The sequence below is a fragment of the Rhamphochromis sp. 'chilingali' genome (assembly GCF_963969265.1).
Source record: "Rhamphochromis sp. 'chilingali' genome assembly, chromosome: 14".
Classification (NCBI taxonomy): domain Eukaryota; kingdom Metazoa; phylum Chordata; class Actinopteri; order Cichliformes; family Cichlidae; genus Rhamphochromis; species Rhamphochromis sp. 'chilingali'.
Window position 1 is genome coordinate 29,649,356 of NC_137941.1, and position 23,027 is coordinate 29,672,382.

Sequence of the window (23,027 nt, forward strand, 5' to 3'; positions counted from 1 at the left end):
ATCTTCCGTTTACCAAGTTCAGGGTAGCGGGGGACTGGAGCCTAACCTAGCTCTCACAGGGTGAGACTGGTTCAATTAGTGTTGGTTAATAAAGACAAGATGATGTAAATAAAATATCTCTAGTTCACGCTCAAATGAAAAGACAAAACAAACAAACAAAAAAGTATAATAGAAGTTGTTTTTTTTTCTGCTTTATGTATCAATGCCAGCAAAGTTTCCATATGACTGCACAAGGATCTGAAGTGTTCATCAAACCAGTGGAGTGAAAGCTTCCGACAGTGAAGTGCTTTTTATCCTTTAGGTCATTTATTGGACTTTGCTTTGTTTTCAGCTCCTTTTGGTGTTAGTCTTAGGTTTTATTTTAGGTCTCAAAAATAAAATATTGGCAAAGGCACTGGCACTTACATGGCACCTGTCTATTCAATTTAAGTACTACAATTCACCCACTCACACACATTCATACAGTGCTTTTATCTCTATCTAAGCACATGTGCATAATATTCACACGTGCTCACTTGCCGATGGATGCATCAGGGGAAACTCAGGGTTCAATATCTTGCACAGGGATACTTTGACAGATGGACAAGAGGAGCCAGGGATCCACCCACCAACCTTCTGATAGGTAGACGACCCACTCTAACACCTGAATGTGCAATCTCAAAGCTTGGAAATGCTTAGAAATCATCATTTGAAATTGTGTGCTGGAGCCAAAACACAAAAACTAACAAAAAACACGTACTCCCTTTGACCCTTTGTGATTTGAAATAAAATACACAAATTCAAGTACATTTCACTTTTATCCTTCCTTCGATCACTTTCCATTTCTGCATTCTAAGTTTGTGTATTCAACCCCCTCACCCCCACAGAACAACAAACCCACAACCTCCACGTGCGCCAACAGGCTGCTCCACGTCTGAATCCTCTGTGGTGCTGCCGTGTGAACGGGTCTTCCCTCTTTCGCGTGCAGCATTCTCGTCTTCGTATTTGTTTTCTAGATTTGACTTGGGATAAATAATTGATTTGAGACTTAACCCTGGAAAGCAGTGTTGCCATAGCAGCGTCTCACACTTTCGAGGAGGCATCAGATCTTTGCTTTACATTGGGGCTGCAGGGATAAAGGGAGGCCCGGGCGATCAGAGGCTGCTGTCTGCCCGTCTGTCTGTCTGTGAGGGCGAAGCATCCAGCAAAACAACAACCCAGACACTGAATACAACAAATCCTACGGGACTGTGTGTCAATCAGCCAGTTCTCTCCTGGGGACTCAAAAATGACAGCAGAGAAGAAAGCAGTGAGCCAGGGTGGGAGGAGAAAACAGAAAAAAACAAACAAAGGTATACCAACCTCACACTGCTTGCGCCAAATGTCTATGTTCTTGCGCTGTGCTTTTGAGAAATGGTCCCATGCCTTTTGCCGGGTGGCAGCGGTGAAAACGGCGGTGATCTGCTCGACTTTGGGGTGAACGGGGAGGAGGAAGAGGAAGAGGAGGGAGGGTCAAGACAAAACAAGCCGTTTATGTAGCGTTGTAGCACTGACTGAGGCTCGTACAGCAGACAGAGGAGAGACCGTGGACATGCACCGACCACAAGCGGCAGGCCACGAAGGTCTTTCGTGTTAAAGGAACAGTTTACTCCAAAACTGAAGTCTGTGACATCATTTGCTCAAGTCAACCTCCAGGAAGGTTTACGCTCTATTTGTCTTTATCAAATGATTTTTTTTTTTGCCTCTTGGTTCTTTCATATCAGTCCAAACAGCTTCCATAGATGTTCCTCACTGCTATCAAGGGCTCAGATGAAATGCTACCATATTTCAGAAAGCAATAAGATAAACTAATCAAAATCAGCCACAATTGCCTTCATGCAAAATCTCAAATATTACTTTACTGGATTCCAATTTATACTTTTGAACTCCTGACTCAGTGAGCAGATGATGACAGGACGACTGTACTTGGAGTAAAGTGCTCCTTTAAAGAAAGACTTTTATCTGAAGAATAAATAGGAATAAATTTCAAAATAAATAAAAAAAACCATTCAAGTCTTATTATTACATGACTTTGGAGTAAATTAACAGGGAGTTATGCTTAAAGATGAAGACTGAATAAAAATCTTCTTTGCCATGAGAAAGATGAAAAACAAAATGCTCTAAATGCACTGAATTTTTATCCTCCACCTTCATGTAAGAGATTGTTGGAAACAAGAACTCGGGCATGCTAATTAAACTAAAGTGAATAACACTGATTATTTCAGTACAGTGTTCTGCTGTTACCTTGAAACATAACGTCTGCTATTGTTGTGGACCGACCAGTCCAACCACAGCAATTGCCCTCCCAAATGTCAGCTGCCTTTCCCGGCAGGACAATGTGCCAAGGAAGGAATACTTTGAGATTTTCACAACCTGGATTGGGACCTTGAGAGAAATTGCTCCAGATTCACTGGAGCTAGCCTGCTTCATGGAGGTCCTTCTCTAAAACAAGCAGAACACAAAGGTTCAGCTGCTGTAATCCTGTGCGAGCCACAGCGGGATCCCCCTGAGGTTCTGTATCACAGCCCTGATGAGTCTGAGCTGTTTTGGTGATGTGATGGGGACCTACGTAGTGTTAGGCAGGTGGCTTTAATCTTCTATCCAAGCAGCATGAGTCTTGTACAGCTTTCCAAATAAACCTCTTTTTTTTAAAAAGGAAAAAAAAAGGAAAAATCTGGAGTGCAGTTGAGCTTTATGAAAAAGTGTTTTTTTTTTTAAAGATTCTACTCAGTGAACAACAGCGCTCAGTATAAAGACTGCAAACCACACGAACAATCCAAGGCACTCTGAGGCTTGCGATATAATGGTTAAATATTAACCCTCTCAAGGCAGGCGTTGCAGATTTGCAACAGTTAAAACCTGATTAACCCACATACATATTTTATGAGTTTTTTTTACTCAGAAGTACCACTGCAGGACTTTGAGCCTGAGAGGGTTAAACGGTTCTCATCATCATACCTCAAGTCTCAGAGTGCCTTTGCTTTTTTTACCTATTGTTTGCAAACATGTTTTTACATGAGTGATTTCAAAAGCTTGTCTTAGTCTGACGGAACAGCCTGGAATGGCTGTTAAGGGTGACCACATAGAGATCTAAATCCAAGGCAACTGGCTGGATGCAAAACACAAGACCAGATGGAAAATGCATGTGTCTGCTAAAAGGCGTGATCCCTTGCAGCGCCTATCAACACTGGCGTCCTGCAGACTTTGTTTCACTTTCAGCTGAAGAAAAGTGTCTGACATGTGGATGCTTTCCACATGATATAAAAAAGCTACCATGCATGTGTCCCACTGGCAACAAACACCGGCTCCTGGCCACATTCCTGGAGCCACTATGGGCCGAAATTACTGTCATGGCTGAGAGAACAAGTTACGATTGTGTTGGATAATTAACCCCAGTTGATGTCTCCGAATCATGCTTCAGTCAACTTGCAGAGCAATTAGCCACAACTGGAGTCTTTGTCATCCAGCTGTAGTGCTGGTCAATAAACATCAAGCAGTGTTTATCTTCTCTGTGCCATTTGATTCATGGGAAGCTATCCATATCTTCACACACGTGCACAAGCTAATATGCAATTTTCAGGGCTGTCTGTAAAGCTGCGGGAGACTCTTAGACTGTCAGCTGGAGAATGTTTTGCATGAGTCCTTGTTTCCTTGAATCTCGGAGGTGGTGAGGAAATATGTATTAGCACAGCCTTTACAGACAAATGCATGTCAAATAGGAAAAGCTAAACCAGAACCATCCTCTAAAAGTTTAAAAGAATTCATCTAAAATGTGTGTCATGTGATGAGCAGGTCTCTCTCCTGGCCAGTGCTCTGTACTTACATCTCATCACCTGCAGCTTCACTTCCCACTGGACTGACAAAGGCAACATTTATCCAGAATGGACTGTGAATTTTAGACTCCATCAGAAATGTAGACATGTCACATGGGATATTACATGTTTAATGTTAAGGAGAAGCTATAATGGGATCAATCTGTGTGCAAGAAATTACTGGATGATTGGGGAGGATTGTCTATAACTTTGTAACATCCAATCAGAAGAGACACACTTCCATTCTGCATGAATATGCTGCCTTGCATTTTTTCTGTTGCTCTGACATTTGATTTGTGGCCAAACACTTCCAGTAACGACATAACTTTACTTTGCCAAACCTGAATGAACCTATACCAATGTCAGATTTAGCCTTTTCACATATCACAGAAGAACTACTGGCAAAAAGACAAAAACAGTAAAACTGTCCATTTTCTCACTCACCTTATTTACAAATGAACACGAACCGTGAAACGACGCCAAATATGCCTTTTTCTGAACGTAACATCGGATTAAATGTGCATTAAGTGATATTTTTGACCCTTTCAGCTCCTAGTTTTGGTTCTGTGCATACTTCTTGCTGCTCATGTGAAATATATTACCTTTGCACACTTTATTTCACATACTTCTCTCATTGGCGATGTTTAGATCGTATCTGAGTGTCAGAAATCTTAAAAGCATTACATATTAGCAGATGATCAGCCTTAGCTATTATTAAAATAGGTTTCAATTAACATACAAGTTCACTTGGTTAACTGTTTCAGGTTAACTCCTTCTAGGAGATAGGATTCTAGGAATTAGAAGGTAAAGTTACTGTTATGTATGTTACCTGGTAACAGTGGAGGAGTTAAGGGTTGTGTTATACACATACTTTCCTTGGGAGGTGGTGAAGACCAAAACTGAGATAAAACTAGAGCAAATGTACGACATCAGGTGGACATGGATTCCTTTCCATTTCAGTGGTTGTGTCTGTTGCTGCTGGACACAACAAGTGATTATCGTGTTTTTGTAAATACACTGCCTTCTAGTGGTCAAAATTCACCTAATGCAGCTTTAATTGCAGACTTAGCTAAGTGTCAGTGAATGGGTGCTATTTAACCAGTGCTGTTTCAGAGTAGCATTAGCATGCAGTAACAGAGCAGCTGTGGTTATCACTCAGTGTGTGTGTTGGCATTTTTTGAAGGCAGCCTGTGAAAAGGTCAGGGCGCACTCATGCTACTGACTCTGAAACCTCTGTGCGACTGACCTAATCACCACTGCACAGCGCGCCGAAGATAATGGAGCTGATGGTGAGAGAGATCGGGGAGTGTTGTCATGGAGACTGGGCCGAGATGCTCACAGAGTAAATGACTTGCATCAAGACGGGCTTTGAAATGGATGTGGTGAAAATGGCTTCATGGTCTGCACCACCGTAATCTGCCACTGCACCACACCCTGCAGCAGTGTGAGAGACTGCAATCAGGAGTAAGCTCACACTGACGGCACACGTGGTGGCACGAGGTCAAAAGTGGATATCTATTAACTGGTTTTCACCTAAAAAAGTAGTACTGTTCAGTCTCAGGTGCTTAATATACAGCACTTTAGCCAAAGTCTTATGTGTTTAAACATCCTACATGAATCGATTGACTTAACTGATTAAACTGAAGGTGCAGTTGATTGATGGCTGTTATCCAATCATATGATTGTCTCTAGTTCATGGTTCTCTTAAAACTGGTGAAACAGAATGAAACTTGCTACCTGCAGTGTGAAGAGAAAACCACTGGTTGAACTTACCTGTACAGCTTACACTTACAACGGCAAAAACTTCTCACGTGAGACGTCCTTTGTCTGGAAGTTTTTTCAGTACGTCTTTAAGTGTGTAAAATATGAAAGCGTCCTTACACTGATTTAATATAGCCAGCAGGGCATTCTTGAAGGCCTCTTTGGCACGCTCCAACTCCTCTTCATGCTGAGCTTTCTCACTCATCAGTCGTCTAACGTGGCTGTTGGCCGACTGGATCATAGAGTAGAAGTGATTGGCGGTGCGGCGGTTGACTTCGCCTCTGTCGATCCAGGTGAACAGAATGGCTATGGCCTCACTGAACTTATGATCATCTGTGGAAACAAGTTGAAAAAGGTAAGAAAGAGAGGTATGGCAGTTCTTTTTTTTCAATACCAACACCAGTGATACTTTTAAAAATGAACTGGACTGTGCTTATAAAGTGCATTTCAAACCGTACTGATTCAAAATGACTATAAGTCACATTTAAACATCAAGTATATTCATACAGTGCTATATTTTATACACTCTACCTCACATGCTTGGACAATTTGGAATAACAACTTAACCTAACAAGCATTTCTTTGGACTCGGGGAAGAAGCTGAAGTGCCCAAACCAAGGGAAGAACATGGAAACTTCACACAGGACGCCTCCCTCTAACCAGGAGATTCAAATCTTTGCTTGTGAGGCAACTGTGCTCACCAGTGCACCACAAGTGCAGCTTTCACATGATGACAAAATGTTTGTAAGTAAGTAAAAGTAAGTAAAATTTTATTTATATAGCACCTTTCAAGATAAAAACCACAGAGTGCTTCACAGAAGCTAAAACCTAAAAATAAAAATTCAACCAAAAGCAAGTTTAAAAAGATGAGTTTTTAGCTGTTTTTTAAAAGCAACCACGGAGTCCACAGATCTCAGGCTCAAAGGGAGAGAGTTCCACAATCTGGGGGCCACAGTTACAAATGCTTTGTCGCCTTTTGTTTTCAGCCTCGTGTGTTGGACAGCAAGCAAGCCCTGGTCACATGACCTCAGGCACCTGCTGGGAATGTATGGATGTAAAAGTTCACTTATATATATTGGTGCTTGTCCATGCAGAGCCCTGAAAGTCAAGGTCAAAACCTTAAAGTGGATTCTGAATTTAACAGGGAGCCAGTGCAGCTGAATCAGCAGGGGTGTGACATGGGAAAACTTGGAGGACTTGGTCAGAAGCTTTGCAGCAGCGTTCTGAACAACTTGCAGATGCTCCAAAGAGGCTTTACATAAACAAGTAAACAAAGAATTACAATAATCCAGACGAGATGAAACAAATGCATGAATGACAATTTCTAATTCGGAGCGCGATACAATGGGACTCAGCTTAGCAATGTTTCTCAAGTGATAAAAACAGGAGCAGACCAGAGATTTTACATGGGCATCCAAAGTCAGATCTGAGTCAATAGTAACACCAAGGCTCCTGATAGACGGTTTGGCAAATGTAGCAAGTGGACCCAAGTTTTTCATAACACTAGGTACAAAATTTTTAGGAGCACAAAGACTTCAGTCTTCTCCTCATTTAGTTGAAGAAAGTTTCCAGCCATCCAACCTCTAATGGAGTCTATGCACTTATGCAAAATCTGTAGCTTGGAAACATCATGGGGCTTAAAGGAGATATATAACTGAATATCATCTGCATAGCAGTGATACGAAATGTCCTTAAAAGTGCTCAATAAGTGTTGAAGAGGAAGTAAATACAGCAAGAACAATAAAGGCCCCAAAACTGAACCTTGTGGCACACCATAGGCAAGAAAAGTAGAAGAGGAACTAGAGGTAGCCACAGAAAAGGATCGTTCATGCAAATAGGATTCAAACCAGTCCAAAGCAGCCCCTGATATACCCACCCAGTGTCTCAGCCTATGTAGCAGAATATGATGGTCCACAGTATCAAAGGCGGAGGTCTGTATCTGTATCTTACTGATAACTACTGTTTGTCTTATCTTCTTTAATCAGCTGTTATATGCAAGAAATTGATCTAAATCCCAACTATGACCTCAACGGCAGGGGTCCTTCAAGGTGAATAAAGCTGTGTTGTGTAAGTACATTTCTCATTCATTTCCCCCATACATATTCAGTGTAGAGTGGAGTTGTAGCCCTGCACTTCAGATGGACATGCAAGTGTCCTGGAAGAATGAATGGTACAGAACTAAGGTATACTATTTCTTTCCATTGCTTTCAGCATCTTTCACGGTTCCCTGATAATTGCCTTGTTTTTAGATAGCTTGACCTCTGACCTTGAGGGTGAGGTCACAGAGATTTGAACTTGTATGAGATTTTTAGTAGATGCTCCTATGGTATCAATTTGAAACTCCTGCGCCAGTTCATTCTCGAGTTACTGCACTCACAAACTTGGGTGTTCACGTCGCCAGCCTGCCTGCCTGCCTACATAATGGGATGCTTCTGTAGTAGATATGTGGGGTAGTCGTGAGGTGCCACTCCTGAAACAAGAGCTGTGTCAAGACTCAGGCTCAACACTTTATCAGTCTCAACACAGACGCTCCAAGCACTTGCCTGTCCTCAATAGTCATATCCAAACTGCTTTTAATTCCTTGATGGCAAAGCCCAACTTGACAGCTCTAGGTGACGGCTGAGGGATATTCTCCTGAAGTCGAGAACTCCCGACCAAAGTCACTTTTGATAGACAGATGTTTTTTACATTTTAATTTGAGAGAAAAAGCATTACAGCTGCTTTAAAATTTATACATTCACAATACTAAAATCTCTTTGGACTCCAAGTCTCTCCCCCAGCACGCCGTGTCTTGGTACATCACACCAAATGGTGACTGAAGAGTATGATGTGAAAGCCGTTTCATGGGACCTTTAACATTCACTCAGCCTAAATAAACAATGGAGCAGTTACTGGGGACTAAATTCCTCCTCTGGAGGCCTTCACCGTTCACGGGTCTGTGAGCCACGTCACAGCCGCTGAACACAAAATGCATTTTTGATTTTCAACTTTTTCAAGCACAACCTTAAGCAGCGCTCGGTCTCAGTCACAAAAACTGCGGCGTCTCGGCAGGCTTCCGACGAGTGCATTCGCTTCCATTTGAATAATAATTGAATGGTGCCACGGAGCCGCGGACGACGGCAGAAGAGAGTGAATTAGAGAGCATTTAATGAGCTCAATACCCAGTGCAACACAACCTGTAAGAAGACACTTTCCCCCACTCTGATAAAGCCCCATTCATACACAGCAGCAGATTACAGTCACATTACAGCGAGCACAATGAAGCGCTGCTGAACAGGGACGAGCGGGGGAATAATGGAAATGTATTTCCCCTGCTGTTTGAGGTGAAGAATGAATTGAAAAGGGTTATTCAGAGAGAAAACATGCTTGTTTATGTTAGGTATTAGAGGTTGGATGGGAACACTACACTGAGGCTGAGGTTTGGGTTTTGTAGATAAACTGGAGATTCTGGAGCAAACAGAAGCAACATGCTGCTGGTTTTCCAGAGAGATAGAACAGAGCCACAGATAAACACAGAAAATGGCAGACATAGAAAAGGCAGAAAGGAATCCTGTTTAAAAAGTGCTATTATTTATTCTTAATATAATAAATCCCTGATCACTGTAAAGCTGATTTTGGAAGACAGAGTTTTGATGCTTCATTTGATAACAATGCACTTGCGACTGGACTGCTGCTATGTGTCTTCATATACCAAGTTTGCTTGAAAGGAACTAAATGTGAAAGCTTGTGATTCTTTTTCTTATGGGATTGCTGTTGTCACGCCTTAGTGATTAAAAGCTGGAGGAGGTGGCTGGGAAGCAGAGATAATCTGCTGGCATTTGATGATTTCATGTCTCAGAGACCATCCTTGTCATGTCACAACACTTACATATGACTTCAACAGATTAACTGATAGGATCGTGTTTGTTTGTGATTTACTAAAAGTTTCTAAAAGATCTGATTATTTTCTGTATAATGCTCTATATTTAAATCATTTCTGTTCCATATTTCAGCACCAACTCTAACCTATAAACATCATAAAAAACACAAAAGGCAGTTTGCACAGAGCTCTATCTGGAACTTCTCTCATTGGCTTTGCAAATATACAATGAAAACGTGGATGGATGAACAGATGGATGCAGTGTTAGATGTAAAAAAAAAAAAAAACACCTTGATGGTACAGTCTTTTTTTTTTACTTTTTATAATGTGTTAGTCCCCGCAGGGAAATTACTCCCCTGCATTTAACCCATTCACCCAGTGAAGCAGTGGGCAGCCACCAATGCAGCGCCCGGGGAGCAGCGTGTAGAGACGGTACCTTGCTCAGGGGTACCTCAGGGTAGCTGTTCAGTGGAGTCGAACCCCCAACCTTCCGATCACGGGGCAACCACTCTACCTACTGAGCTATCCCTGTCCCATAAAAGTAAAAAAAAAAAAGTAAAAAAAAGTGTTAGATGTAAAAAACAAACAAACACCTTGATGGTACAGTCTGTTCTGTGAAGAAGAAAACTTCAATGACAGGTCTGACATTGAGACTTACCTTTAATGACTATCTGAGATAGATGTAAAAATGGGTTCAGAACAGCAACTCAAACTTGGATCAATAAAGCAGATTTAGAAAGAACAGATATGTCTGTCTGTACCTTATAACACCGACTATGTGCATCAGTTTGAGTAATTCAAATCATCTGGATCTATTGTTGCACGAAGCAAGGACCATGAGGGTTTTTACCAGTTCCCATGGAAATAAGATATATCTGATTCCCACTGATGGTGGTAATGTGTTTCTCAGCAACACTTTATTGGCACAAAGGTCACAGTACGACATGAGGTGATGTTATTATTTCTTTTTGTGTGGGTGTGGGAGTTATTACAGTCAAGATTTTGACTTTCTTCTCTTTCATGCTTTATTTAAATGATGCCTGCAGTGGATCTGACCGCACATTAAAGATGGGTTTAGGTCGAAACACAGAAAATATAACAATAACACTAGATGCTAATGTTTAGTTTGCCTGCTCAATCTGAGACAACATGAAGGTCATCACAATGCATGAAGGCAATAACAGTAATAAGCAGTGCGCTGGATCTGAATGTGATTAAATTGCACTAAATTGCAAGTGATTCCAGCGCCGCTGTTTTTATAAACAGAGAACATTTACAGCCTTTTACTGTAAATATGCAACACTTTCAATCACTGGAGACAAGAATTAGCCACAGCAGAGTGGAGGCAACACGGAGGAGGTGGAAGAGGACGAGGAGGAGGAGGAGAGTGACCTTCACAGCAAACACCCCTCATTGCTCACTTCTCACTTATCAAAACCACTGCCAACTCAGCCCCACACTTCATCCTCTCCCATCAATTCTCCTCACGTGCAGAAGGAGCAGGTGGGTGCAGGTTTGCAACAGTACAGAAAGAAAGGGAGTGGTCCGTGGTATTAATCCCATTACACAGTAGATAAATGGGGGCTTGAAAAACGTAACTCCTGTAGTAAAACTGGGCTGATTTTAAAAGGGAAGCATAACGAGGACTTTACCTTTCTTTCAAATGTCACCTGAATTATTCATTGTCACGATTCGTTCTTTTATGGAGCACATTTCTACTCAGGTTTAAAACAGCTTGGAAAAAATACTTGGTGTCAAGCATGGGAAACATCTGAGATCAAACCAAGGATTGCTAAATTTTACTCAAACACAACATCTGAACTGCATTCTCACCACATTTTCTGTTAATATAACAATAAATATTATATATACGGATTGGTGCTGCAGCTGCAATGATGCAGACGCTATTCGGTACATTGTGGTGAAGAGAGAGCTGAGTCTGAAAGCGAAGCTCTCAATTTAGTGGTTGATCTACGTCCCTACCCTCACCTATGGCCAAGAGCTGTGGGTAATGACCGGGAGGAGCCCCCGGAGCAGACCCAGGACACGCTGGAGAGATTATCTCTCGGCTGGCCTGGGAATGTCTTGGTGTAGCCCGGAAAAGCTGTAGGAGGTGGCTGGGAAGAGGGGCATCTGGGCTTCTCTGCTTAGGTTGCTGCCCCTGTGACCCGGCCCTGGATAAGCGTGATAAGACGGATGGATGGATGGAAGGATATTATATATATATGGTCAGAAACCCTTCTCATTACATTGTACCACACTGGGTATGCACTCAGTGTGATTCTTCAACACGCAGGGTTTGCCAGTTGAGGAAAGATAACAGAGCATGTGTCAAAGGTTTTTGGATTGTTGCTTTGGTTATTTCTTGTTTTATATAGTAATCTATCTTTCTGTTTGTTGCTGCTAGCTTTACTTCATCTTACCCACAATTTACCTACAGTCACACATTTTTATACTTGCATTTTACCTTTGTTCTTTGGTGTCACTTTCCCCCCCAATGACTTAGAAAAAAAAAATCAAATTTTGGATGAAAATGGACCTTTTCTCAACATTAGCCACATGCTACAAGTGAAATGTCCACCAACTTCCTGTGAGAGTGGTAAGACCAGGAAAGCACATTTGCATTCATTGTAACCAGGTGTTGTGTACTGTATGTTCAAGCTAGTCCAGTTTTTTTTTTATCAAGTAATGCTAACAGCATGGCTCAATCCAAGTATCTTTATGTCTGTGATAAATTTGGTGATCATCTGACTTCTACTCCAGTCACCAGCGCACACATAGACACACACACTTCATCTATGACAGCTGGGAGGATCCTGCGACTTTGAAATGGTCGGCAAAATGAACTGATGGATATCTTATTATACAACTTGGAAAAAAAGACAAATACTGCAGCATCACAGGTACTTTAGATCAGCGGTCCCCAACCCCCGGGCCTCGGACCGGTACCGGTCCGCGAGTCGTTTGGTACCGGGCCGTGAGAGTTGAGGCTCAGGTGTGAAATGTATAGTTTTCAGGGTTTTTATCGGTTTTCAGCGTTATTTTGTTATCGTTTTTATCGTTAACTCGGTTTTCCTGGGTCTTTTCACGTGTGTTATGAATAAACCTTCTTTTTTTGGTACCGGTACTAGTTTTATTTTGCTGTATTTATCCGCGACACCTTAAAGGCCGTCCGTGAAAATAATGTCGGGCATAAATCGGTCCGTGGCGCAAAAAAGGTTGGGGACCGCTGCTTTAGATAATGTTAGCATCCAAAGTATGTTTGTTAAACATCAACATCAGTATTTAGCTCCAAGCTTCATATTGTGTTGCTGCTGCCATAAAAAAACAGCTTAGAGTCTGACAATTATAAGAGGTTGTGTTTTTTGCTGTACAAGAAGTCAGAGAAGTCATCTTCTTTCTTCCTTTCCAGAGGAAACACAGGGCCTAAAACGATGTATTTATGACTCGATTAAATCTGTAAACGAATTCCAGAATCCTACAATGGCTTACTTAATAATGCATATCTTACTGGATTATAGCTGCTAGAAGCATGAAAAGAAGAAATAAGCAGGAAGCCACTGAAGTTAATGAGAAAGGTAAAGACACATAAAAAAAGCGCAACTGTTTTGTTTTATTTTGCACTGTTGAGAACTCTGGTAAGGCTTTTATTTAGCAGTTCTTGCTCCATCTCAATCGTGTTTGTCTCCTTTATTGTTCACAGTGTTTGTACTGATGACTGAATGCGGAGAGCTCACAGTCTGTGCAGACATCTTTGATAAACACTTGAAAATCTAATAACTAAAATCCCACTTCTCCAGTTGCTTTTATTTCTCTCCCTTTAAAAAAATATCTGATACTCTGTTGTCACAAAACCTATTTCTTATGTCACTCCAGAGCTCTCTGAGAACTGCTGAGTAATAACTGCAGTTTTTACAACAACACACAAAACACTGCTGTAAAACAAGAAATCCCTATACAGGCTGATGCAAACATGGCTTCTTGGACAGTCTTTGAGTGTTTCCCCTGTGTTTGCGCACTGTTTGCCTGCATTATACTGTTGCCATCAAACACAGTTGTTTATCAGTGGCTACAAACGGGGGGATGAAGAATATCAATAATTGTGCAGCTTCCTGGACAATTAATTCATGCATGTTATTGGGTATCACAGCAAGTGACCTAAGCAGGAGATTATACACACACGCACACACACAGCAACAGATGTGTTGCCAATCAAATTAAAAGCGTTGTTATCTGTGACCTACAAATCCGCTTTGAAAAGTCATACATGGCTTTGGACTAATATATTTACTACAAGGGATTTTATTTACTCTCTGTATCCATGACAACAGCTGCAGATTTTGTTCGTGCTTCTGAAACACATCAGAGACCACCTGACCCAAACCACAAAAACCTTGAACAGATTCGGTCCAACCCTGTCACATTAGTGATCAAGCTCATGGTTGTGCTGGCCTCTGCAGTCTTTGGGTTCCTGCCCTTGCCAGCACACCAAAATTAATTTGGATACAGCCTTTAAAGGAGGAGCAGGGGTTGTTTTTCTGTGTGCATGTGTGTGAGATTTGCCCTTTAGAAGCATCAAGGGTATCAGCTGACTCATCACCTGATATGAGTTAGCAATGAGATCAGTTGATCTGCTAAGTTTGTGGCACAGTAAACTTGTCGTATAGTGATGGAAATTACTTTCTCAATGCAAAGCTAATGACACTTTCTCTGCAAACTCGTTGCCAGTGCTCACCTTTTAGTCTGTCTGCTAACAGTGCTACCTCGTGTTCAGAGTAGTGCACAATCGGAGGGGGAGATGGTGGCCGCAGTCTGTCTTCGTGGATCTTGCGGCGGTGTCTTTCCTCTCTGGCCAGTAAGCGCTGTTTACACTCCCACTCATAAAGGTCATCTCTGGCCTGGGCAAAGTCTACATGGATCTTCCCAGAGTCCTTTTTATCAGTGCTGGATCCGATACGCATCCGATACCCTGAAGAGGAGAAGGTAACACCATTATATTTAGGCATTTTCTACAACAGGTAGAGGCATGTCATTAGATTTGATCTGCCAGGCAGAAAATCATTAGGGTGAAACATGAAGATGATGAAGAATTATGAAAAATACAGTTCCTTAAATATCCACCTTAGACTGGGCCTAAAAATAAGCTCTTCTCACCCTCTCTTATAATATCTAGTTTAACAGTAGAAGTAGAAACAATCCACAAAATCAATTGTGGTGTCTATACTACTTTTCTTCTTTATGACAACTACCTGAAGGTGAATTTTATATAAATAAGCAATGAAAAATGATAATAAAGCTGAAAGTTATGCATAACAAGAGAGCGGTCAACTTAATAGATAATGATAGCTAGGTGCTACATCATCTTGTTTAGCATGCAGCTGTACTAAAACACACACTAGCAGATCTGCTGTTATGCTGAGTACATTTTATTAAAAACACAATTGTTTTTAGCTAGCATTTCATTAGCCTTTCACTCCAAACTATGGATACACCAAGCAAACCAAGCTACTCAGCCAAAGCTAGCATTAACAGATAACTAGCCAACTACCTTTTTATCCCAATATGGCCCGCTTTGTAAAAATCAAAACAACAACAACAACAAAAAAACAAACCAAGACAAACAAATGAAAACAATATCCGAACTGCAAACTTGAGGCATTGTATTTCCCAAGAAAAGTGCTCACCTGACAGGTAAATAGCCTTGTCTACCATGAACTCCTCACTGAAGCGGATGTGGCAGAAGTTCTTCTTGCTCTTTCGGATGGCGGTGATCTCCCCACATTGGTCAAACACTTCCCTGATGATTTCCTCTGTGGCGTTCTCTGGCAAACCCCCCACAAATACTGTCTTACAGCCGGGAGGGCGCTCCCGTGTCGAGGGAGGAGGAAGGTCTGAGGCACAATAAAAGGACCGGTTACATGATTATATGGCCATATCATCCACAGCTCTCCTGCTACACTGCAGTTTAAAGAGGAAAAGTATTGACTTTTATGTCAAGTTTGAGCAATTAAAAAGAAAAAAAAAAAACAACAACATTTAAATAATAACATCTAATATTAAAATAGATTCCATCTCACATTTATGCTAATTACCTAAGTTACAGCCTGTAAAGTCTCACCACTAGATATGAGCAGACTGCAGTCAACTGAATTCAGTTTTTTAACCACTTCAAATTCTGCTACATAATTCTAACTATGTTGGCTGCTGTAGGACAAACAACTCTTGTTGCCTTTCATCTGTTGTTTAGTGTACGCTCTCAGCCTGCTGTTTACCTCAGCTGTCAATACGTGTCAATGCATATTTTTCTGGATACAGTGATACTGAGGTGAGTTGTTGAGGATATCCGAAACTTTTCTGTTGGTAAGCTCTGCTGTTTTTGACAGTGTTAACTGCTGTCAGTCGGCATTAGTGAAACTTTCTTTGAAGTCGAGCTAACGTTATTGGACTTGGACATGTAGCGAATAAACTCTCATATGGTCTGAGAATGTAATCAAACTGTTTATGAGAGGAAAGCGTCATTTCTTTGGACACTGGAGTGTAACATTAGCTGGCAAAGTGTTATAAACAGCTGTTGTTGTTTAGCCAGCTCATTATTATCATTATATAAAAGATGGAGCTTGAGATGAGGAGGAAGAGAATTCAAAAATGCTTGTTGCATTGCCTCTTTCACATTTTTGCTTCTTTGTTGAAGGAGACAACTTCTGGACTTTTTTCTATTAAATAAGTATATAAACATTACTGACTGTACCTTTGAGCTAATCAGTTTACTTTTACTAGCCTGATTTTGCTGTCTACCTTTACTGCAAAAGTCACACCCCTAAAAGTTTTCAAGTAAAGTTTATCGGTTCTACATTAAAGTACAGTCTTACTAGGGTTCTGAGGGAAGAGAGTGCAGCTCTTGCAGTGGATGATCTCCTTGATGACGGGCATGTCGGGGGGAACGGGTGGAGGGGGGACCAGGCTGATTCCTGCTATCATGGGGTTTATGGGTGCAATGAGTCCCAGCCCAGGGTCGAATCTCTGGATACACAGAGAATCTGCATGACAGAATAACAACAGATTACACAACAAAAACCATAATTTTTCATACTTTCTTTTCCAGTACGTAAAGAATGATATAGTCTGATTTCAGTCATGCTAGCGCCATGTCTCTAGGGATGGTGTGTGTGCTGGTTGGTGAGAGATATAACATCTATCCAATGAATGGAATGATGTAATGTTTTGTAAAGACATTCACGGTGAGCAGAGGTTAAATTCAGTGACTTGTTCTAGCATCATCACAACGTTTACATTTGTGGCTGTGAAAGACACATTTCAGCAACTTTTGTTAGCAATCCTCCCCAGAGGAAATTCTCTGTCACTGTAATTGACAGTGACACTGTAATTTAGACCATCCAAGGTCTAAATAGGAAAATATTGAAAAGTCTAAATGTGTGAAGAAGACACATTTGACTTCATATTGTTGTGCTTTATTTTTAAATATCACTGTTATTATTATGAATATATGGGTATTGTGATGCCGCTGTTGTACATTTGCAATGCTTCACTTACACCTCAGTGATTGCCTCACAAGTTGGTCCTGAACTGGAGTTTCCACATGAATAAATTCCCTTTTCAAACGCTCATAGTTACCATCATTGGCACCGCCAAACTATTCAGGGGAATGGTTTATTCAGTACCAAGAGTTGGTATATTTAAGGGCCGTTATTAAACCAGTGGATGGTTTATTTATAGAGAAACAGGGCATATTTATAGAGGAAAGTGAGCTAAATCGGACAATAACCCATTTTTGTGAGAGGAGAAAACAAAAGCATTATTGGGTTATAATTGCACTTTAACATTTTTAAATCCTGTTGAAGAACCAATAAAACTGTTATTGTTGAGGTTTCTGTGTAGGTTCTTAGTTATCCAGGTTATGTGTGACTGTCGCTTTCTTTCCAAGCTCCTTTGACTATTGTTGAATTCATTAGGACTCTGGGACTTAGATGGCTGGAAGGTTGTTACCGTTAAAACCCGATTAGTGGTCATAACAAGAGCTCGTATATACAACATCAACCGCATATGCAGAAGAGAAAAGGAAATTAGTTAAAAAAGAAAAAGGAAGTATAAACCATCACTCCCTAGATAAGAGATAAAAGAAAAACTGGGGACTGGATCCTTGGAAAAGGACAAGAAAATATCATCTCGAGTGTACTAATGGGAAAAGCGCAAGGGAGGAGAGGAGAGAGAGAGGGAAGAAGAAAATCTCTGTTCTCTAGGACAAAGAGAAAGTGAGGAAGAAGGGGGAAGATAAACAGTGAGAGGACAGAGGCGACAGGAGCAATGCTTCAGCTGTCTGGGTGAAAATAGAACAGGCAGGTTGGAGGAGGGCGGAGCAGCATTGCATGTTCCTATCTTCAACACTGCAATAACAAGGGAGCGGGAGGAACAAACCGTCAGCAGAAAATCACCCCCACCACCCCACCGCTGCCCACACAGCCACAACACCACAGAAAATAAAGTGATTCAGATTACAGGCGAGGGAAGCTGTCACACTTGGAAAGGACAAACGTCCCTTACAGAAATTCAATAAAAAATAAACGTTTCTTTTTTTCCTGCTTTGTACAGAGGATTGATAGAATGCACCAGTGATTTAGTGCGAAGGCTTTTACTCCTGCCGGTCTGAACATTCAGCACACTGCAAGCCTTCGTTGGAAACAATCAGCAGCTCACAGGAAGCACAGGAAGTGAGGCGCTTCAGTTAGCTTGGGATAAAGGGAAAAATATAAAATTACCAATGGTATTCTCAAACCGCTCACATTTCTTTCCTCATAGGCAAGGCAAGGCAAGGCAAGTTTATTTGTATAGCACAATTCAACAACAAGGTGATTCAAAGTGCTTTACAGAGACATTAGAAACAAGAACAAATAAAAAGCATGATTTAAAATTGATTAAAACAAGCAAAAAAACTAACTAACTAATTAACAAACAAACAAACAAACAAAACAGTATATAAAATCAAAACAGATAAAATCAGAACAGTAGATAAAATCAGTAGTTAAATGTAAGTTTTGAAATTTAAGCTTAAAAGTGTGGATTTGGTGCTTTATTCAAATGCAGCTGAGAACAGGTGAGTCTTCAACCTGGATTTAAATAAACTGAGTGTTTCAGCTGATCTGAGGCTTTCTGGGAGTTTGTTCCAGATATAAGGAGCATAAAAGCTGAATGCAGCTTCTCCGTGTCTGGTTCTGACTCTGGGAACTGATAAAAGACCGGATCCAGATGACCTGAGGGATCTGGATGGTTCATACTGGGTCAGGAGGTCATTGATGTATTTTGGTCCTAAACCATTCAGAGCTTTATAGACCAGCATCAGAACTTTAAAGTCTATCCTCTGACGGACAGGCAGCCAGTGTAAGGACCTCAGAGCTGGACTGATGTGGTCCACTTTTTTGGTCTTAGTGAGGACTCGAGCAGCAGAGTTCTGAATGAGCTGTAGTTGTCTGACTGATTTTTTAGGTAGACCTGTAAAGATGCTGTTACAGTAATCAAGCCTACTAAAGATGAATGCATGGACTAGTTTTTCCAGGTCCTGTTGAGACATCAGATCTTTTATCCTTGATATATTCTTGAGGTGATAGTAAGCTGACTTTGTTATTGTCTTAATGTATTTTTCTAAGTTTAGGTCTGCATCCATCACTACACCCAAATTTCTCGCCTGGTTTGTGGTTTTTAGATGTATAGATTGAAGTTCTCTGGTGACCTGTAATCGTTTTTCTTTGGCGCCAAAGACTATTACCTCAGTTTTGTTTTTGTTTAGCTGGAGAAAATTGTGGCACAACCAGTCATTGATTTCCTCAATGCATTTACCAAGAGCCTGCACAGGGCCTCGGTCTCCTGGTGACATTGTGATATATATTTGTGTGTCATCTGCATAGCTGTGATAGTTTATTTTGTTGTTGTTTATAATCTGTGCCAGTGGGAGCATGTAGATGTTAAACAGAAGGGGTCCCAAGATGGAACCTTGGGGAACTCCACATGTGATACTTGTCTGCTCAGATGTGAAGTTACCTATTGATACAAAGTATTTCCTGTTTTCTAAGTATGTTTTGAACCAGTTTAGTACAGTTCCTGAAAGACCTGTCCAGTTCTCCAGTCGTTTGAGTAATATGTTGTGGTCAACTGTATCAAATGCTGCACTGAGATCCAGTAAAACTAGGACTGACATTTTTCCACTGTCTGTATTCAGACATATGTCATTAAACACTTTGGTCAGAGCGGTTTCAGTGCTGTGGTTCTGTCTAAAACCTGACTGGAAGGCATCGTAGCAATTATTCTGTTTTAAGAAGTAACTGAGCTGTTGAGAAACTGCTTTTTCAATGATCTTACTTAAAAACGGGAGATTTGAGATCGGCCTGTAGTTGTTCATTTGTGTCTTGTCAAGATTGTCCTTTTTCAGTATAGGTTTGATTACAGCAGTTTTTAGTGATTCTGGAAACACACCTGATAATAAAGAAAAGTTGACGATCTGTAACAGGTCTGACTCTAAAGTCTTTGAGACCTTTTTGAAAAAACTTGTTGGCAGGACATCTAAACAGCAGGAGGAGGAGTTCAGTTTACCTAAGATGTCCTCCAGGTCTTTGCTGTTAATAGGTTGAAACTGTTTCATGGTGTTTAAACAGTTTTTTGGTGGACACAGTACATATCCTGGATCTGCTGTTGATGTACCAATTGCTTGTCTAATTTCTTGGATTTTTTCTGTGAAGAATTTGGCAAAGTCATTGCAGGCCATGGTCGAATGAAGTTCAGCTGCCACTGACACAGGAGGGTTTGTTAGCCTGTCAACTGTAGAAAATAGGCATTGCAAATCCCTTAAAACAAATGTGCCAAACCCTGTGGTTGCTGAAATGAGTCCGGTTCTAAAAGCATCTCACTCCCAAGAGATGGATGCCAGGTGACCATACCCAGGTGCTAGCAGAGGCTTCACCTCTGCTAGTTGAGAGCTTACCTGTGGTTAATTGCACCCAGCCAAAAGTTATGCTTTTGACAAGTCATTTTCATAAGTTAGGGCAGCAATGAAGCGTCTCCATTTTTGTCCTTCCTTACAGTAGCCAACTCATTTGTATGTTAGTCAACACTATTTATTACATATCTGCCTCTTTGCATCTATACCATACATGAAGGCAACTACTTCAGTTTGCAAGTGTTAGCCGATAACTTTACACTCCACCGGCTCGTCACTTCTGCCTCCAAATGACCAAGATGACAGAGGATTGATTAGATGCTAAAATGTTAGATGATATATATTCATCAAATATTTTGTGCCTCTCAGATAAGGTAAGTGATGCTCTTATTCATTTGTTTTAGATTGTTTTTCTTTCCATTCACAAGTAGATAAAGGTCTTTTGATGAATTTCAATTAAAAAAATGTATATAGCACCAAATCACAACAACAGTCAAGATAAGAACCAGGCTCAGAGAGGGGCGCCCGTCTGCCATGACCGGTTGGGGGTGAGGGGAGGAAGACGGGATGAAATACACAGTGTGGAGAGAGGAGCTGTAGTAGGGAGCAAAAAGGAAAGTTTTACACCTAATCTTAAAAGTAGAGAGAGTGTCTGTCTCCCAAATGCAGGTTGAAATATCTTGTTATAGGGCCATCAGCCTGCAGCAGATATTCATGAGGATGGGTGTGTTACATATGGAACTGACAAAGATTCAGACTTTGGAAGGATGAGGACAGTTTTGGAGAGCATTCCAGAAGATGAATACTACTCCTTAGATTTTGTCAGTCCCCACGCTGCTGAGCTCAAGCTGAGATTTGCACAAAGGGAGTGATGTGGCCTGGTGCTTCACATCCTTCAATAAATTATACATTTGATTGATTATTAGATAAACCCTCCACATAAAAGCCTCATAAAAGCATTTCTTGGAGAAAAATGGCCTTTATGCTGGTAATCTTTGGTCAGCACAATGCTCATAATTCCAGACATATACTAATTTGTACTCAGCATTAGATCACACCGAGTGCTGCAGGGTAAAACACATTTTGTTTAGCAAAGAGAAAAATGCTTCATGTACTCTTTATTACACATCTTGAGGCTTATAAAAAGAAAAAAAAAACACTTGAGAGATAATCCTCCATTAATCTGACCACATAGAGCCAAGATGCATTCAGAGATTCTTCAGGTCTTAGGAAAACTCATTAAAACGGCATCTGCGATACCCTCGACAGGTAAATTACACATCTCCTTGCCACACATTCATCATAATCACAAAAGGCTGGTTTTGTTCATAGCTTTTCCTCCAGGAGCCAAAGTGATTCAAGCCAGGTTCATTTCTCTGGCTGAGAGCTCTGCTGCGACTGCCAGACTCAGAAACAGAGGAAGGAATATAAGGAAGAAAAAAACACACACACACACACACACACACACACAGCCATGAAGTAAAAAGACAGGCTCTGACAGTAGAAAAACAGTGATCGTGCCTTTAACTGTGCTTATTTAGTACTATACACTGGAACCACTGACAGAAACGCGTAGCATTGACCGTGCTGCGAAACATCTGGCTGTGATTAACATCAAGGTGAGAGCTCATCAGTCACGACACACCCATACAATGAAAAGTGAGCATTTAAATGTATCCTAATTGTAATCTTAACACAAATCACACTGGAGCTCTGACCTACACGGCCTCGTTTTTAGCCCTTAACAAATGGGTCCAGGTTTCACACATGTTTCCAATACTTTACAATATCATAACAAATGACTCTGCATATTAGTTCAAAGTGTTGGTACTTGTAATAAACTTAAATATATATACTTTTTAGATTCTGGACTTTTTTAACTGCATTACATCTGTGCAATAGCTAGGGTTAGCAGGATTAACATTAAAGTTTGCTTCTTATAACACAGAACGACAGAAGCTGCAGTTAGGAAAGTTTACCTGCTTTATTTTTAGTCTTGAAGATTGGCCTTTGCACCTTTTGCTTAATGTTGCATTGTGACACTGTGGGCGTATAAGGAGACGAGACGACGAGAGGGCATCAGGTTCTTACAGGATTCTGTTTATTTTGTACAGATAACACAAAATGTGAAATGATGGAGCATCAATGGTCATTTACTTTTGTTTCAGGCATTGCTTCTGTTGATTCTCACTGTAACTGTAACTCAAGTTAAGTCCAAACTAATTTATAAATAATTCTTGGTTTAAGCTGCTCAAATACACAGCAGGAAATTTGGTTCGCCCACCAGCTGCACTGGGCCCAGCAATCTTTAAGTCTTCTCTAAATTCATCAGGTCCACTTATGTGATGTCACAGGCTCCGCGTGCTTTGTCCTGCAGTGGTCTTTTTATATAGGGTCAAACAAACAACCTGCAAAAATCCAAACTACTATCAAGAAATCACCAAAGCAGACTGAGAGAACACAGATGAAACATACACACCAAAGAGAGATAAAAGGGCACAAGATGAACTGAAATGAGGCAGAGATGTGGGTGGGGAAAAGAACAAAGGGGAGCCACATGAGGAACTAAACTTCACAATAAAACACAAAGTAAACTCAGATCCACACACACATACTATTTTATTACTTTAAATAA

At 40.9% G+C, this 23,027-nt stretch overlaps 1 protein-coding gene across 2 annotated transcripts in view; it reads right to left on the bottom strand.

The window, feature by feature from the left end:
• enox1 (ecto-NOX disulfide-thiol exchanger 1) overlaps nucleotides 1–23,027 on the bottom strand; it is a 151,164-nt gene that overhangs the window by 27,492 nt on the left and 100,645 nt on the right. For both annotated transcript variants that reach the window (XM_080903097.1, XM_080903098.1), the window contains exons 5-9: nucleotides 16,320–16,487; nucleotides 15,135–15,341; nucleotides 14,186–14,419; nucleotides 5,712–5,924; nucleotides 1,342–1,448 (exon numbers count right to left, since the gene is read on the bottom strand). In XM_080903097.1, coding sequence (XP_080759223.1) covers nucleotides 1,342–1,448; nucleotides 5,712–5,924; nucleotides 14,186–14,419; nucleotides 15,135–15,341; nucleotides 16,320–16,487 — 929 coding nt within the window. The remainder of the gene's footprint in view (nucleotides 1–1,341; nucleotides 1,449–5,711; nucleotides 5,925–14,185; nucleotides 14,420–15,134; nucleotides 15,342–16,319; nucleotides 16,488–23,027) is intronic.